The following is an 18,435-nucleotide window of genomic DNA, read 5'->3' as shown; positions in this document are numbered from 1 at the left end:
TGTCTCAAAGTACCTCCTTGAGGGCTGGAATCCAGTCAGATTTTCAGGATTTCCTCAATGAATATGCATGAGATCTATTAGCATACAATGAAAGCTGTGCAAGCAAATAGATCTCATGCATATTCATTGGGGAAATTCTGAAAACTTGACTGGATTTTGGCCCTTAGAGGGATTTTGAGACCCTGTACCCCATCAGGTTTCTAGTATGATTCAACTTTAATGTATTGTCTTACTGCAATAAGATTTTAGGAAGTATATTTCTTTAATGAAAAACCAATGAAGTTACACATGTCAGTAATAGTATTACAGAAAAATATTCAGGAATCATCTCTTGCCAGATTATACAGTAGGTATAATATCAGTAGAAAAAAGTTGAACAGAGTCTTCAGTCATGTGGATAAACACGCTGCAGCCAGGGATGCATAACATATCTAGATCCATCAAACATGGTGAAGTAGATGTGCACAGCAGGATGGTTTATCTGTGAAAATATTTATATTTAGCTCAGAGACTAAATTGTAATTCAGACCAAATTAAGCATCTATTTAACCCAGGGATCTCAGTCCCTCCTTGAGTGCCACAATCCAGTTGTGTTTTCAGGATTTCCCCAATGAATATGCATGAGATCTGTGCATGTACTGCTTTTAATGTGTTCATTGGGGAACTTCTGAAAACATGACTGGATTGTGGCCCTCAAGGAGGACTTTGAGATCCCCGATTTAACCTGTGGCTCCATGAGACCTATTTCTTCCAGGATGGAACTGACACCATCCCAGGGCCAGGAAACATTCAAGCAAAACAGGAGCTGATGGGGGAATACAGCACAATGCCAGAACTTGTACTTTTTGCCACCATGTAATGCCATGGTGATACATTTAGGACTGAAATTCTTTTCAGAGTCATTCACTGTGGATATGAATCCAATACTTCTTGGCATTCATGAACCAAAAAGAGACAAATATATACATTAGTTACTTTGCAGAACATAGACCATTCCCACCTCCTTCCTCATACCTTGAATCCCTGGATTATTGTGATCTGATCCTCGGTAATATAGGATATTGATCTATTATATTTCTTTGATAGGCTTATGAGGATTCTGTAGTGAGGCATATTCCTTCTTTCCTACAAAAGGAAATTTGAAATTAAAAATTAAAAATTAGAGTCTATGCCCAATCCTCATTCTCCATATAAAGTTTGATACCATGGAACAGAAGTTTAACTTGCATGACAAATCAAATTATATGCACCTTTTCATTTTCATTGAGTACAGTACTCTGATATTCACAGGGGTTCTGTTCCAGGAACCCCTGTGAATCTTGAAAAACCATGAAATATGGTTTTTCATGGGGGAGCCTGAAGAGCAGCAGGAGAGGGCAACTGGAGCGCTGCAAGTACAGAAATCACTTGCAGTACGCTCCGTCTGCCTCTTCCTGCACTAAGTTGGGCCTTATCCAATCAGGAGCTGTGTGTCAAAGCAGCTCCTGATTGGATAAGGCAGTCAGAATATACTGCAAAGTGATTTCCTGCACTCTTGGTGCTCTGGCTGTGGGACTGCGAACTGCTGACCAGGGGAACACTATCTTGAAAGCCAGACTGATTCGATAACACTAGCTATAGAGATGCTTACTTGAAAAGTAGTTTTCACAGCTATTTACCCAGGTAAGAAAGTTTTTAAGGTTCATATTTCTTTTCTTGGACCCTTCCATGGCTCCTCCCTAGAATCAGTTTTATACTTCCTCAAAAAAATTAAGGGCTCCTTTTACAAAGACCTTGCAGATACAGCATCCTTTCCAGTGGACATGGACAGCGCCTAGAGTCACCCTATAGCCCAAACAGACACCCCTAATACCACATCTGTGAACCAGTAATTTTTATTCAGGGCTAGCTTATGCTCACACCGATAGGAAGGTTTCACAAATAAAGCATACAAAGCTCAGGACAAGCCATACATATAAGCAGCCCACAACTATTAGACAGAACAAGACAAAGCCAGACAGATTTTGATCTGTAATCCTGGCCCAGAAACTGTTTAACAAAAAAAAAAAAAGAGGGGGATTTCCCCAGGAGGTATGGCCATCCCAACACACAAATACACATGAGGGGACAAGACATCCCTCCCCCTACTGAAACTAGGAATTCAGTTTATAGGTTTCTCAAGTCAGTCATGCACAGAGTAGGAAAAATGCATATTCATTAGCCCAAATAACCTGAGGCCAATTGTGTTGAACGGGGGGGGGGGGAGGGGGAGGGGTGTGCAGCAGGAATGTGGAACAACTTGTTAAGTTTCATGCCTCCACATCATTCCCTTCTTGGTTAGGCTGAGAATTTGAGCACATCTCATGTCTGAAGCATATCTAAAAAAAGAAATTAACCAGCCATTCTAATCCATAGTAGTGATTCCTCCATGGCAAGTGCACTGAAGCTCATTCAATTCCTATGAGTTTCTGGTGTATTTGTCACAGAAAATCACTGCTGTGGCATTGTAAAAGGTGCCTAAGATTCTGCTTCCTCAAAAACAGGCCATCCTTTGTACATCGTCAGGTAGTACTCTGGTAAAGGAATCCAGAATGTTCCTCATTGTAACATAACAGATAAAACTTCTGATATTTCTGGGTCAGACTGTAAAGTCTGGTATTGTCCTAGGTTCCAAATGCTGAAGTTATCGTCCAAGCTCACTCCAGCCTATCCAACCATCCTATCTACCATAACGTTTGGCCAGTAACACCCTCATGGTTCCAAGTTACTGGAGTTCCCATTGGCATGCCTGAAGGTAGCCATGTGAACAGATGCATGTCTTGCGTGCTAGAGCCAGGTTAGAAAGTTAGATATTTACAGTTTAAAAGAAACCACATACCTCTACCTCTGATCCATATTCCTCAATCAGCCAATCTTCAGGAGCACGGACTTTTGCATCCCAGCCAATGATCACCCCTGTATAGCCCAATTTCTTGTGTATCATCACTTGTCCCACGCTAAGACGGACAGATGCTGGCTTTGGGCTGCGAATGTCAGTAGATTCTATGACAACAAAGGTCCAAAATAAGATTTTCCAAAAGCTGATAACATTTGACATTCTAGCATTCCAGTTCATAGATTGTATCTTGATCCGCAGGCTGTTCACCCTTCCTGATTAAGAGTTGTTTTTAGGTCTATGTTCTGATAATACAAGTAAAAATTTGGAATATCAAAGAGAAATTGGATTATACTAGTTTATAAAAGCTCTCTGAATTAACCCTTGCCTGGTTTATGCAAAAAGGCCCTAGAGATGGTATTAAGTGAATGGAGGGCTGGGGCCAATCATGTAAGGATGCAATGCAGGGGACAGGGATTACGTTGACCCTGCCTTTGTTGGGGGGTGGAGAGCAGTGAAGATGTGCAAGATGGAGGTGAAAGTGCAACTTTTGGTTTACTGGAGCTGTAAATGTAGGAAAGAATAAATATCAATGGATACAAAATTGTTTATATGTACAATGTCTGCATGTAAGAGACAAACATGTTTTTTCTTATTACATAGAGTATTTTGGACCCCAGTTTGTTTGCATAGAGTAGATAATTCCAAGTCTAATAGATGCTGGCATTGTCATCTGGAAGTTTGATGTTGGATCATTTACTATACTAATGTCCCTTGATACTAAATTTCTGGAGGTTGATTTGGGATCAAGTTAATTAGAAAATCCAGTGGCACTATCATACCATTTTATTTGGAACATCTGAGAGTCAAATTTTGGCAAAAATAAAGCTTTTGTTTATAATGGAATTGCCATGCAGCTATCTTAAAGAACTGGAAAAAATTAATTCATTCTGGTGGGAATCCCTATGTTATGTCTTTAAAATGGACAAGTTTATGGCCATTCAGAAGGGATATTAGAAAGTATGGAAGTTTGGGAACCATTAACTAAATATTGTAAGGATTTATTTATACAATTAAGGAAAGCATGCACATCTGGGGAGGGGGTATGTGTTTTGGCATAGAAGTTTAGAAGGGTTGTTTACAGGTATTTGAGGTACTGGTTAATTGGAAAGTGGGTGGGGGAAAATAAGTCTTCTTTATTCTACTAATTATATTGTGCTGTGATAATTATGTAAATGCATCATCTTTTGTGCACAATTGAAGCTTTGAAAATTAAAGAATTTAACCAAAATGATATTAACTGACATTCTAGTAAGATAACTATCTCAAGGTGAAGCAGAACCATATAACATTAACACAAGGTGGTATAAAATAGTTAACAGATCCAAAGAAGTTAGTTTATTACTTTGGAAGCAGTTTCTCTGCCTTGAGTCTGATCTTATGTCTACTAGATCATACAGATTACTTCCTGACAAGTTAGTGTAGATACTGTGGGGTTTGTGGTTTGGTTTATACCCATGCAAGAGTACAAAAAAAATTCCAAAGCCTCAACCAATAGCAATGTGATTTGTATATTACATAATCATCCCTTATCAGTGATCAGTGTTGCTATGATCTGATCTGAATACTGTACATTAGAAGATACTTCTAAATAATAGATTAGGGCAAGTTACTGGAGGGAACAGCTCAGTGCTAAAGCCTGAAGTATAATTAGTCCTGTGTATTAAGGAGATCCATCAGGCCCTAGCCAGTAAGTCTCAGCTCGTGTGGCTGTGTTCTAACCCAGGGGATACATTAAAAAAGTCAATGAGTTTTCAGTAGCCAGACAGGAGTAAGCCCTGCCCTAGGTGCTTGGGAAGCCAGGAGCACCTTCACTGCTCTGAAAGTCTGAAGAAAGAAAAACCCCCAGCTTATTTCCATCTGAATTAAACCCAGAAGCCCCATCCATACCTTTACTATCTTAGGCCAAGGACATACTATTTCAGTTCCCTGGAATAAACTGTTCCAGATGAGGTTCCCATTTATACCACAAACAGCCTAAAGCCTCAGATACCTCTAAAGAGAATCAAGCCAGTAGGTGTGGTCCATTTTTGTAACAGTTCTACTGTATGACCAAGAGTGGCAAGATCAGAGAATATGAACACTGGAAAGTGTAAATATTGTGACTAGTTAGAATGCTGCCTTTATAGAGCCTCTACTAAGTCTGTCCCTTCAAGAGATTTCTTGAACTTTCCTCAAAGATTAATGTCAACACCTCTTCAGTGAGGTCCCACTTGAAGTGTGTTCAGTTCTGGATGTCATCTGGCCAAGGATAAAGCGACAAAGAAATCCAGAGACAGACAAGTGATGGGGGTTTGCGTCAAAGACTGAAGACCTGAATACAAATACTCTGAAGTATGGGGAAGGTATAGATGTTCAATACTTGAAATGTTTAATATAGAGCCAAATCTTTTCCAGAAAAGGGAACATGGTAAAAATTAGTGCATAAATTGAGATTACAGGGTAGTTTAAAGTAATGTTAAGAATTTTCATAGGGTGGTCGATTCCTAGAATGCCCTCCTGAGAGGTGGAGATGAAAGTGACAAATTCAAAAAAGCATGGGATAAACAGGATCTCCAATTAGAAAGTCAATAGTATAAATTGAACCAAGGCAGGTATAGGCAGACTTGCATGTCTGTCCTGTATATAAAGCAATTCATATGAGCCTCACTGAGTCAGACCAATGGTCCATCTAGCCCAGTAGCTAATCCAGGTCACTTATACCTGGCAAAAGCCCCAAATAGTAGCAACATTCCATGCTACTGATCCAGGGCGGGTTTTGATGAGAACTCATTTGTAATGAGGACAGTGCTGAGCAGACTCATGTCTGTATCCTGCAAATGAGCAGATGGTTTGCATAGATTTGCATGAGCTTTGATGGCAACTGTTTCAATTTATATATCTTTGTATTGGTTAAAATTAGAACATCGAATCCTTTAAGTTACTGTCATGGTGCATCTTTATATATATATACATAAGGCATTTGATGGATAGCCTTGTGCCATATGAAGCACAGCACATGTGCTTGGTGACTCATGAGCAAGCATTTTAGTATGTGGATAGTGGAATGAGCTTCTGGGATATTTAAGACAGCAATCAAGTTTGAGTAGTTGGAACACCTCTTCTGTAAGAAGAAATATGGACTTGATTTATAGTTTTGATGAGGTGCCAGTAGCCTTTGTAATTTGAGGCGGCTTTGTTATCCACTTGTTTTGTTTAATTTGTTGTAGTGCATGTGATTGTTTGTACTCTATTGTGACCTGCCTTGGGAAAGGCGGGTAATAACTACAAAAGAAAAAAAATGACTAGTATTTTGAACTCAAGACTATACCAGGAAGGCTTCTATAGTCTATGGCTCAGAAAGCTGTGCCGATCTCAAAAGCATATGTTCATGTTGCTACTTGGCAATTTAAACAAGGAATAGTCTATACTTTTTTGCAATAAGAGTTAAGTTCATTAAAGACTTACTGCATGCAAGAAGCAGCAATCAAGTCTTTCTATTCCAGGAAAAGTAATCTTTACTAGATATTTGCTATTGCTGGCAAGCTGAACACTATTTCAGACAGTTATAGCAGATATGGAGCAAAAAGAAAGTATGCAAGATGGAAAATATGCAAGGTGGAAAATGAGTAGGGCTTAGAATTGAGAAACGTCTCCCTTTTCTGGAAGAAAGGGATTTGGTTTTGTATTGAGTGGCTTTGAGGCTCTCATCTGGTACTGGAGTTTATATATATACATAATGTACAATACATAAATGTACAATACATATATATATATCATTTATGTATTGTACATTATGTTCTACAGTTAAGGCGTCATATCAAAAAGGTTTAAACCAGTGTTTTTCAACCGCTGTTCTGCAGCACACTAGTGTGCTGCGAGATGTTGCCTGGTGTGTCGTAGGGCCGCCATCAGGGCAGTACTACCAGTCCTGCATTCAGGGGTGCCAGTAGCTTGCCAAGGCAAAGTGAGTCGATCACCCAGGACTCACTTTGTCTTGGCGATCTAATCTATCGAGCCGATAAGTCTTCTTCTCCCTGATGTCAATTCTGCAGTCGGAGAGGAAGTTCGGGCCAGCCAATCGCTGCCTGGCTGGGCGGAACTTCCTCTCCGATTGCAGAATTGACGTCAGGGAGAGCATGCGTTGGCTTTGGGGCCTGTTATCCATTGGTGGGTCCTGTTCCCTGATGGCAGCGGCAGTGGCTTGGGGAACGGCAGGGAGAAAGAAAGAAAGGGGGCAGGCAGGGAAACAGAAGGAAAGAGAAACAGAAAAAAAAAAAAGAAAGGTCAGGGAGGGAATGAGGTGTGGAGGAGAGAAAGCATACAGGCTGATAGAAGGGAAGAAAGATTGGATGCACAGTCAGAAGAAGAAAGTGCAACCAGAAATCACCAGACAAGGTAGGAAAAATGATTTTTTTTTAAATTTATCAAAGTGGAGGCAGTATTACCACAGTTTTCAAAGGAATTTGTCCAAATAACTTTAGTTAACTGGGTAAATTCCCAGAGATGAAAACTTCTTCACTTACTATGCACAGTTCTGAATTTATATCTGCTGTCTATATTTTAGAATATGGTCACCTTTTACTAAACCGCAATAGTGGTTTTTAGCGCAGGGAGCCTATGAGCGTCAAGAACAGCGCTGGGCATTCAGCGCAGCTCCCTGCGCTAAAACTGCTATTGTGGTTTAATAAAAAGGATTGAGGGTATATTTGTCTATTTTTGTATGCTATAAAAACCAAATACAGAGAGAGACTGAGCTGTTGACGAAGAGCTACGTGTGTCTTTCTTCGATTCCAGCCAGAATATCAGCTTTGTGTTCAGCCAAACAGGCCCAGGTTTTGCACTGAATAAAGTATTTTATAATTTTTCACTATTCTGTTTACTTAATATTTCATAATAAAGTAATTATAAAATACTTTGTGTTTTTTGATTCCTATTCAAGAGAATTACTTTATATATAGTCAATATAGGCACAGAGTTAAATTTTTTAACATTTTCTAATGGTGGTGTGCCTCGTGATTTTTTTCATGAAAAAAGTGTGCCTTTGCCCAAAAAGGTTGAAACACTGGTTTAAACTATAAAGAAATCTAAGATAACCACCTACAAAGTATTTCCCCATTTAGCAAATGCACTACTCAGTTGAAAGCGAGAGAAAAGACTAGAGTGGATGCTTGGATCTGTTGGAACATGCCATGATTTGCCCCTTCCTGCCCTGGATTTTCTTCCTTGGTGTGATCTAGATGTTGAGTTGAAAAGTTTTTGTAAAGATCCAGGGGGGGGGTCAATGCATTTGTCTGTGCAATGTTTAACAGTACAAACTACAGTAAAATGCAAGTCTATGCACTGAAAATGACCTTTCAGGGGAAGAAAATAAAATTAGTACCTGCAAAATAAGTTGTGTTATCGTCCTCTTTTTCAGTACTGTCACCATAGAACCAAATCCTGAAATGCAAAACTAGGCATTAATTTATAGAAGTAAATGGCAGAGCCTTAATTGTCTAAACAGGAGGTGGGGGAAGAAACCAAATTCCTACTACAGAGAAAATAGTTTTATGCATGTTAAATTTATTAACAGACTGAAAATGTTTCTAAAACCAATACATAAAGATTGCTGAATTTGACTACATACAGAAAGGAGTTATACATGAAAATCTTGCCAGACAGATCTATGGTTCAGTGATAAATGCCCGACTCGGGACTCAAAATCCAGCCAATATATCCGACTCATATAGTCAGTATACGTTGAGGAAAAGTAGGCAGAACAATCTGAAAGCATTCAAGTTTTTTGCAGCATTGAACATGGACCCTATTCTGATTTTATCATATCTGTCTTCACATTAAATTCTGAATGAGGTAGGATAGAAAGGTTTTCTTTCATCTCCTACTGGGAGGTTGTTCTGTGTATGTTTGATGACAAAGAGTCCCCAGTTTACTAGACTTCATTTTAGTCATTTTGTATAGAATTCCCTTTAGCAAATTGGATAGATATTTTAGTACTTAAAAATGCACAATTTTCTTCCTTTACAGTAAAGAGTATGTAGATTTGTATTAAAGTGCAGTAAAGTCTTACCCCAATATATTTGTACAAAGTCTGAGCTGTTTAAGTGTTGAGGGACATTCCTAGCATGTTAGTTACTATTAACTGTTACCAACACCTATTGCTGCCTAATTCTATTGGCTTTTGAGAAAATAGAACCAAGACTTTGTACTATGAATTATATTTGCATCTTGAAGCAGTTGCAAGACATGACCCCTGTGACCCTGATCACATGGTTTGACTTAAATTTCTATGAAGTACTTAGCAGGATGGTTTGCCACTGCCTTCCCCAGTCATCTTTACCTTCTAGCTAAGGCCAGATACTTGCCAACCAAAAGTGAATGGATAGTTGAATTTGCTAGAGGCTGACTTAACAGAAATCCCAGTGAGAAGAGTGAGGGTTGAAGATCCAAGTACGCTTTTGGTCACATAGGTACCTCAATTGTGGAATGTTCAGTTCTCTGTAAGCACCTACAAAGTTGGTTCAAAGTCAGAATGTATTTGTTCTGCTTGACTGATGGAAAGAAGAAATCTCTAAAGTGTTGATAAACTTGAAGTATCCATTGACTAAATGACTTCAATGTGCACTGCTCAGATGGTTTATTCATATCAAAGTTACAGCCCAATATTTATTACTGGGTCCTCTACCAATGTGCATCATGTTACAATTGATCGGGGTCCAAAGATATCTAGCCCCACAAAGGAGAACAATGGCTCTCTACAGAGTTGCTCTGCTAGCAAGTCTGTTTCTCCACAGATTGGGGGATCCTCCACCATATCCAACCTACCTTCCTATATGGTAGAAATTAAAAAACCTACATTAATGTCTCCTAGAAGGATGACCCGTTGATTATGAAGCTTTGACATTAGTGTTTTTAAAAAAAAAATCTAAAAACTTGTATGGGGATAATTGAAGTCTTATATCCTTGTGTTACCCAGTTTTGTTAAACTGCCTAATTTGTTTTTACATTTCTGCATCTGTCCATCTTAGCCAAGCGGATGGTAGTACACCGTTAATCACTATCCTTTTCCCTCATATTCATGGAATTTGTCCTTGTTTTGTAGAATTTTTACAAGTTGCTTCAAGGTTCTCCTTAATGCATTCCAAGGCCCATAATTCTATGGTCATTGCCTTTAACACAAAACAACCTTCCCCCCCAAAAAAAAAAACTGAAAAAAGCACCAGTAGTGGCCCTATTGCACCTAAGTGCAACACAGTTTAAAAGAACATTTAAAAAATTTTAAAGGGTGCCTACCGGTACTTAAACTAGCACTGGTATTGCATTTATGGAGGTGCTTTATGGTGCCCAATGCTATTGTAGGCACAGCCAACACTGGAAGTGTCATTGGCAGCTACCGCCAATGATCACATTTGTAGAACCTGGGTCCCAAGTATCTTCAGCCACTGGGAAAATCATTTGGTCTTGTAAAAGGTAGATTTGTATGGAGGAAACTTGACGTAACCAGTGTTTTGTATTATACCACATTGCTTAACTACATAACTCACTTCAATTTGCTATCAGTTTTGACACTGAGGTGTAATTTGATTCCACTTTTAAAAAAAAAAACCTTTGTTCAGGAAAAGTCCTATGTTTATAGTACAAGTCAACTTACCTGGCATTTGACATCCATTCCTTTACCTGGTCTGTCCACACATTAAGATCCAAATAAGATTTAACATGACTGCAGAAGCGAGCCATCCTACAATTAACAGTTCATAAAAATGGGAAGTTAATACCTTATGATTTCATGATCACAAAAAAAGTAAAATTTTTTTAAAGAGGAAGGGAAGAGTAATAAGATTACTTTATCCTATCAAAGCCCAATTTATAAACTATTGCCACAATAAGACTTCTCTGGTCCCCAGCCACAGATTAAGAAAAATCTCCCAGGTTTCCAATTAGGAAGTCTTAAATTGTTCCAAGAATATATTGCAAATCCTGTAGTGGGAAGATCTGTAATTACATAATGGAATTTTGAAAGAAATTTGCCAGTCACTGGGTTTCCACAAACTTGCACCACTTAGGGAAGCCAAACAGGTTTCAAGTATTTGGGACCAGGTTGGTTGTGCAACCAAATACTAGAAATTTGTGTTTTACAGTAATTCTGTTAGTATTAAGTGAATTGTTAAAGATCCAGATTAAGTCAATGTACTTTAATTGTTTTAAAAATAGATTTTAGTTAAAACAGTTTATTAAAAAAGTTTCAGATAAAGTTCAGTATTTTCTTTAAATCCCCAGAAAATGAAAAAGTTCAAGACCCCTGCTTATACCACAACAGTTTCATCAACCAAAGAATCTTAAATGTGCATTTCTTTTCTTAACTTTGTAAAGCTACCAAGAACATAATTTTAGACACCATATAAGTATCTGTCCAAAAAGATTTGCAACCCTCACTTTCCCAGGCCTGGATTGCCACAGAATACCATATCTTGTTCTCTCAGGTAAGTATTTCCCCCCAACTGATAGGTTTAAGAGAAGTAGGGAGAAGTATTCCTCCTGCATTTCTCAGGAGTGATACAAGAATTCTATGTGGTTTCTAGCTCTTGTACCAGTTCTTACTTGTATGGGAACTCATGGGTTGCTGCAGTTCGTGTCTGTTTTCCTGTTCCTACTTAGACTAATAAAGCAATACCTTGCCTTTTGGAGACTACCAATTGTAAATGACGGCAGATAAACCTGAATGATCTAGTCTGCCCCATTAGTGATACTCACTTAAAAAATGATTTATCTTGTCTGATGCTTCTGGGCCAAAGACTGTAAAGTGATATTGCCTAGGTTCCAAAAGTCCTACTCCTTATCTGATTTATGTGTTTGCAGCTTAATGGATCAATATTTTGCTTTATAACTTGTATATTTCTTGAAATCTTTCAATAAAAAATGTCTATTTCCTAATCTTGGCATGAGTAGTAAGGGTGCATGAATGCAGAATCCATGGTGACGTTTTAAGACCATTCCATCTAGTTTAATAGTACTAGAAAAAAGGAGGCTCAGGGGAGATATGATAGACCTTCAAGATCATGAGGGACATAGAGAAGGTGGATAGGGACAGATTCTTCAGACTGAAAGGGACAACAGGTATGAGGGGGCATTCGGAGAAACTGAAGGGAGATAGGTTCAAAACAAATGCAAGGAAGTTTTCACACAAAGGGTCGTGGACACTTGGAATGCGCTACTGGAGGAAGTGATCAGGCAGAGTACGGTACAGGGATTCAAACAGGGATTGGACGGATTCCTGAGGGATAAAGGGATCGTGAGATACTGAGAGGTGCTGGGATGTAATACAAGTATAGAAAGCTAACCTGGTAATAAGTATAGAAACCCAACCAGGTCGTGAATGTGCAAGACCGGAGGGTTAGGACTTCGATGGGAAGATAGGACTTCAATGGGAAACCAAGGTGGCAAGGGGGCCCCTTCTGGTGAGTCAGACAGGTCGTGACCTGTTTGGGCCGCTGCAAGAGTGGACTGCTGGACAGGATGGACTTATGGTCTGACCCAGCGGAGGCACTGCTTATGTTCTTATACGTATTAAGCCTCAGTGCCACTCAGTCAGTGCTGCTTTCTTCACAACCACAGCTGCTAGTTGTACCATGTTCTGCTTCTGGAATTATAACTTAAGAGTTCAAAAGAAACTGCCTCACTCATTACCCTCCCTGGTTAGATTCCAGCTTAAACCTGCACTATACAGACATCTGAAGCACTCGGACCCACTTAAGCTTAGTGTGAGAGCACGCTTGTCCTAAGCAGCCCTACTCAGCTGTCTGCCCCCCCCCCCAAATTCATGCAGACAGGCTTCACAAAAGGGACGCAACCTTTCCTCTTTGTACCTCAGTTAACTCTTAATCTGACTAGAAGATTGCAAAACTTTTATCAACCACTGAACTAAATTTTTTTAAAACCCAATACACTCATATCTACAGAAAATTGTGCCCAAGTTGTACTTGTACTAGTTCACTCCTTCCAACACAGGCTGTTTTACTCCCCCCCCCCCCAATAGCATTTTCAGTCAGTAGGGCTACACTTTTTGCTGTTCTTACCCCCTCTAACTAAATAATCTTTGTCTCCTTGTAGACAACCCCCCTCCAAAAAAAAAATCCCTGCCAAACAGACCTGTATCCAATTGCAAATTCTAATATTTCATGTAACCTACTGAAAAGTAAATTCAGTTTGAAATTTGGTTTTCTGAAGAGTTTCTTCTGTAGAAAGAAACTCTGTTTAGACCAGGGCTGCCAAGTCCGGTCCTCGAGATCTACTTGTAGGCCAGGTTTTCAGGATATCCACAATGAATATGCATGAGAGATTTGCCTGTACTGCCTTTTTGGTTTGCAAATCAATCATTGTGGATATCCTGAAAACCTGGTCTGCCAGTAGATCGAGGACTGACTTGGTCAGACCTGGTTTTGACACTGAAATCCAGATATACTCCATATTTATTAAAATAAATAGAAAACCCCATTTAAGCTAAGTGTTACAATATCTGAATGATTTTTTAGTCTCCCCATCACCACCTCATGCTGATTGTACAACGTACATCGAGAACCCCCTCAAGCATTATGTTCACCGCACTGGTGGTTTAAATAAAGGAATAGTTGACACCTTTACACAAAGTTTCAAAGTTGTTTTACATATCTTGGATTAAAGAGAAAAAACATGAATTTTCACTACATATTCTGGCTTTGTGCCCAGAAAAGCCCCCATCAGTGAAATAGGAAAAGATAAACAGGTTATTTTTCAAGAAAGGATAGTTAGTAAAGCAACCCCATATCACCTTTGCATTATTTGAAGGCATTCAGCAGAATCTAATCCATAGTATTGAGATATGAAGTACTGTATTGGAATGGCAGAGAGCACTAAGCAGATACGAAAGACTGTTACGGTATTAAGGCGAGGCATTGCCTTTTCTTTGTAGCCTGCAAGTTGAAAAAGTCAAGTTGATATGTTTGTCCAAGTCAGGCCATGATACAAACTAAACATTTATTTTCTTATAGAATCTTACTTACAAGTTAAACATTTAGCCTAGTGCCAAGATTGACCAAAGAACCATGAAAACAGGGTACAACACACAATACTGGGAGAATGGTATAGAAAATTGAATAAATACTGCTCCTTGTAATCTTGGCCAAGTGGCAAAACCCGCCATCACCTCAAATAGATATTGTGAACCACCAGGAGATAAAGGAAATATCCACTGTATTTGAATATCACTCCTTTGATCACTCTTGTATTGTAGTTTCTATTCCACTTCAAACTCTGGCTCAGTCTCACAAGTGGGCAAGCATCCCAGATCCGAATCTCGAGCAGAATCTGCCCAAATCATTGCAAGATTATGCTCCCAGGTTCTTTCAGGTCTGGTTGTTCCCTCAGAACCAATTGTATTTGGAAGCAATAAGGAAGAGGACTTTCTTATATGCAAGGCTAGTCTCTGGTAGCAAACAAGCTTGTGTCAATTCAAAAGGGGTTTTTTTTTGGGGGGGGTTAACCCTTTCAGGACCATAAGGATCGTAGGCCAATTTTTGTGGTTTTGACGACATTTTTATGGTAAAAAGGGCTTGCAGATGCCAAAAAATTGATTTTTTTTGTGAAATATTATTTTTATTTAAAAAAATCACACTTCTGGCTTATGGACAGTGTGGCAAGTGAATCTTCTCGTCAATCTGGCAACGACGCTAATGAATGAATGTCAGAACCAGTTTGTTTACATAAAGGCAGTATCATATGGAATCCGTACATATCAAATTTAGAACTGTAGACTATCCCAATCAAAATTTATAGGATTTTAAAGTTATGGGACAAATATGTCCCTTGGTCCTGAAAGGGTTAAGCACCATCTTTTGATAGATGAAATATACACATAATGGCCAGTGTTTTGAATTGTTAAAGCTATGTTTTTAATTATGTATTTATTATAATCCTATTTTCTCTTCACTTAACTCCCCTACCCTTGACCGATTGATTACAAAAATAAATGTAATAGTACTAGATCCCAGTAAGTCACATTGGGATTAAAACTTGTACTGTTAACTATGGCAATTTTATATTATTTATATTGGTATTAGACCCTAGTATTAAAAAAAGACTTATAGCAAGTCATAAGCTATTAAGAGGAGGTTATTGTGGAATCAACTGTCTTAGGATTCAAAAGACAACTAGATGCACATCTCCTTACGAGAGGCAGAGGTATATGGGTGATTAGATTACGCCAGGCGTACACCTGGCAGGGCCTCTGCGTGTGCGAATCACCGGACTCGATTGCCCGAAGGTCTGATCCGGAGATGGTGCTTCTTATGTTCTTATTAACTGTATACCATATGTTTTAACCTGCAACTTGTTCTGAGTTCTTTGGGGAGAATATCACAAAATTAAAATTTTTAAAAATGACCTAAATTTCAGTAGGGTGCACATTCTAAACACAATTTGGAGGGGGGGAAGGATTGAGCAATGTAGCACTGAAAAAATATTTCAGCCCCAGAAACTGCTGGTTGCCTTCTCAAGTCAATCCAAAGTCAAACAACCAAAGACATAATATTCTCAAGCTTGGGGGGGGGGCATGGCAAAGACCCCCAGGCAGGTCAGTATTAGATCCCTAGGGCCAGTGCAGAAATTTGTGAGGGGATCCTAAAGCCCACCATCAGGATGTGCCTCTTTCTACTGCCAGCTGCTTATACCTCCCTTAATGTACAAACTATTTACCCCTACCCCCAATTAATACATTCTCCTCATCCCCTAGGGCTGTTGTGTAGATGGCTAAGGGATAATAGTCAGGTAGGATGAGGAATATTTATGAAATTATGGGCGGTTTTCCGACTATAAAAACTCTGCATGCCTCAGAGAGCTTCTGTTTCTAAACCGTTTATGGTTTCTAGTTTTAAAAGCATTAATTTTTTTTATTTTAAAAAGCCACTTTAGATTTAGCGCATGTCAGACTTGTTCACTACTCAATTACTTTGGATATAATAAAGTAAAACAGTTTTAACACAGAAAAAAACAATCTGCCTTAAGAAAAAAAAGTTTAATGGAGATTAAGTTCTCTCTTACCATCTCCAAGAAGCTTTTGGATCCCTGCAAACCATACAGAAGCTGCCCTGCCCCACCTCGGTAAAATGGGTGCAGCCTAAACCAGAAACCCCAAGCACTGCCCTGACAGCAGCAGAGCAGAGCTGCATAGCTAACACATCATATGGTGGCAGAGAAAGCCTCATGTGGTCTATTCAGTATACGCAATGAGACAGCCCAAGCCTTGCCATAGCAACTGGTGTTATTGATACTTTAAGAAAGTGATTTAACAGAGGTGGGCTTCTGTACCAGGACTTAAGATGCAGGATGAAGCATACAAAAAACTGCCAAATTGGGACGAGACAAGACAGCTAATAGCTTGATTTAGTGCCATCTTTTCTAGCAGTTATCTCAAGGTGAGTTACTTTCAAGTAACTCACCAGAAGGCTTACCATCTGTGGTTACCTGGACCAGTGGAAAGTTAAATGTCTCACCCAAGAATACAAGAGGCAGCTGTGGGACTTGAGCCAAGCTTTCCTGATTGTCAACCCATTGTACTAATCACTAGACTGCTCTCCCACTATAAGATGTGGGAGCTCTCCCACTATAAGATGTGGGACGGATAAGGTAAACTTGGAAGACATTAAGTGCACTATTATGTAGTCCATCAATTATAAAGGAAAGATAACAGATTAAGCGACTATGTTGTATATCTACATTTTCAACATTTCTTTAACTCTAATCTAAAAAAGGTAAAACCTACAGATTCCAGAATTCATTTACTTGCATTAAAACATATCCAGGGTCTAAATTCTGATGTAGCCTCTTTAGATTCTGGCATAAATTGTTAAACTAGTTCCAGTCATATTTCTCATCTTGAACCACACAAAACTAGAGTCCATTCCTATTCTAGAAACTATACCCTGGGGGGGGGGGGAGGGGGAGAAAAAAGCCTTTCAAAGACTACCTCTAAAGACATCAGTCCACCCTACATAGGAAAACATTACTTTAAACATTCCAAATAGGAAGGTTTAAGCAATAACCTTCCCCCAGAACTGCTTTAAGTTCTCATGTTCCAGGAGGGAGACTTTAGGCCAGTCCTGGTTTTAAAAAGCCCTCATGGTAGAGCAGTATGGAATTTGTAGTGCTCCATACCACTCTTTGAATTCATTGCTGCAGATACAGGAAGGGAGGGGGGAGGGGAAGAAATTCAGGACTAGCTCCATAGCTCTCTACTGTAGCTAAGTAACTCAAATCTCTACTCCCCGACCATGGCTAACTAGCTCCTGGCAGATTCATCCACTTTTGGTTTTTACCTGTTGCAGGCATGCAGTTTGCTCTTCTTAAATTTAAGAAAATCTACTCAGTCACATAACAGAACACGTTGTCATAAAACTAGGCATACATGCAATCAAATACAAACCCATTTATACAGCTACATATAAAAATACTTCAAGTTGCAATATATTGCAACATTAAGTCTTATCACTAGAATAAAATACATATTCAGCTTATTTTAAATCTTTAATCTGCACCAGTACATACCCCTAATTATCCATATAGTTGGGGTTTTTTTTAGTTTTGTTATTAGCGAAGCCAGCTCATTAAAGACAGCCGACTTATTTTTGGCTTAGTTATAACAGGTCAATAAGTAAATCAGAACTACAAGCCCTTAAGGGTGAAGTAAACTCAAGATTACACCAACTTTAATCTGGAAAAACAAAAAGGCAATGTTAGCCACCGCTATTGTACCCCCCAATTATCACTCTTTAGTCAAAACTTCAAAGCACACGTTATACTAGTCAGAGACATCCCTCCTCCCCAAACAAGCAACCACCTACCTGCCTTCTCCTGCTCTGGGCTGAAAGTGTAGACGATGCTGGAGCGAGAGAGCAAGAAATAGCAAATGTCAGCTCTAACCCCGCCCCTGCAGGCCCTACGACAACGAGCAGCACCTGGGACCTTCTCGTTAGGCTGCTGAGAGATTTAAACCTCTGCTTGCCCGATGGCCTTAAGGGCAGGTTAATAAATTAGGAGGCTGGAAGACACTTAAAATGCACTCATCCAGAAATATAGTCTAGCCTAGAAAGTCCAAGTCTAACTAAACGCTGGCTTAACTAGCTCTCGGTTAATTACAGTCATTAAGAGAAATAAAGTCTCTTGTTAGACAGGCTGTTGAACTGTCTACTTTGCTAGCGGTTCAGTCTTTGACAGCTGTTCTCTCTCTCTCTCGACTTAGGGCCCCACAGAGGGGGTTGTTTGATATTTTTAAAAAATTGAAAGATTTCTCAGGAAGCTGAGCCCCTTCAGCCTGTAGGCCAAAGTCTTGGCAAGATCAGAGATTCCCCAGCCTGAGATTTAATTTGCATAGACTGCCTCCTTGGTATGCAAATTTGTCTCATGCATATTCATTGTGGATCTCTTTGTTTTATAAATCTTTATTCATTTTCTTATGTTACAACAAGTGTTTTAAATAAATTCATTATAAACTTGAATAAACACACTTGATTAAC

General features: G+C 39.2%; 1 protein-coding gene across 1 annotated transcript; it reads right to left on the bottom strand.

Moving 5' to 3' along the window:
• Positions 1-240: 240 nt before the first annotated feature.
• Positions 241-17,916, bottom strand: LOC117358004 (F-box only protein 21-like). Its single transcript, XM_033939350.1, has 7 exons — positions 17,764-17,916; positions 13,698-13,839; positions 10,545-10,631; positions 8,277-8,335; positions 2,858-3,021; positions 1,015-1,125; positions 241-481 (listed from the first exon to the last, which is right to left on the bottom strand). The coding sequence occupies exons 2-7, from the start codon at positions 13,820-13,822 to the stop codon at positions 386-388; spliced, it is 642 nt and encodes a 213-aa protein (XP_033795241.1). The 5' UTR covers positions 13,823-13,839; positions 17,764-17,916; the 3' UTR covers positions 241-385.
• Between the last annotated feature and the right edge of the window lie 519 nt (positions 17,917-18,435).

This window comes from Geotrypetes seraphini, chromosome 3 (genome assembly GCF_902459505.1).
Source record: "Geotrypetes seraphini chromosome 3, aGeoSer1.1, whole genome shotgun sequence".
NCBI classification, from domain to species: domain Eukaryota; kingdom Metazoa; phylum Chordata; class Amphibia; order Gymnophiona; family Dermophiidae; genus Geotrypetes; species Geotrypetes seraphini.
The sequence above is the reverse complement of the archived record's forward strand: the minus strand, read 5'-3'. Positions and strand labels throughout refer to the sequence as shown.

Coding starts and splice junctions, on each gene's coding strand:
- LOC117358004 (XM_033939350.1), bottom strand. CDS start 13,822: ATGCCTCGCCTTAATACCGTAACAGTCTTTCGTATCTGCTTAGTGCTC. Junction 10,632..13,697: donor TGCCTTCAAATAATGCAAAG/GTGATATGGGGT, acceptor TGTTAATTGTAG/GATGGCTCGCTTCTGCAGTC. Junction 8,336..10,544: donor GAATGGATGTCAAATGCCAG/GTAAGTTGACTT, acceptor TTTGCATTTCAG/GATTTGGTTCTATGGTGACA.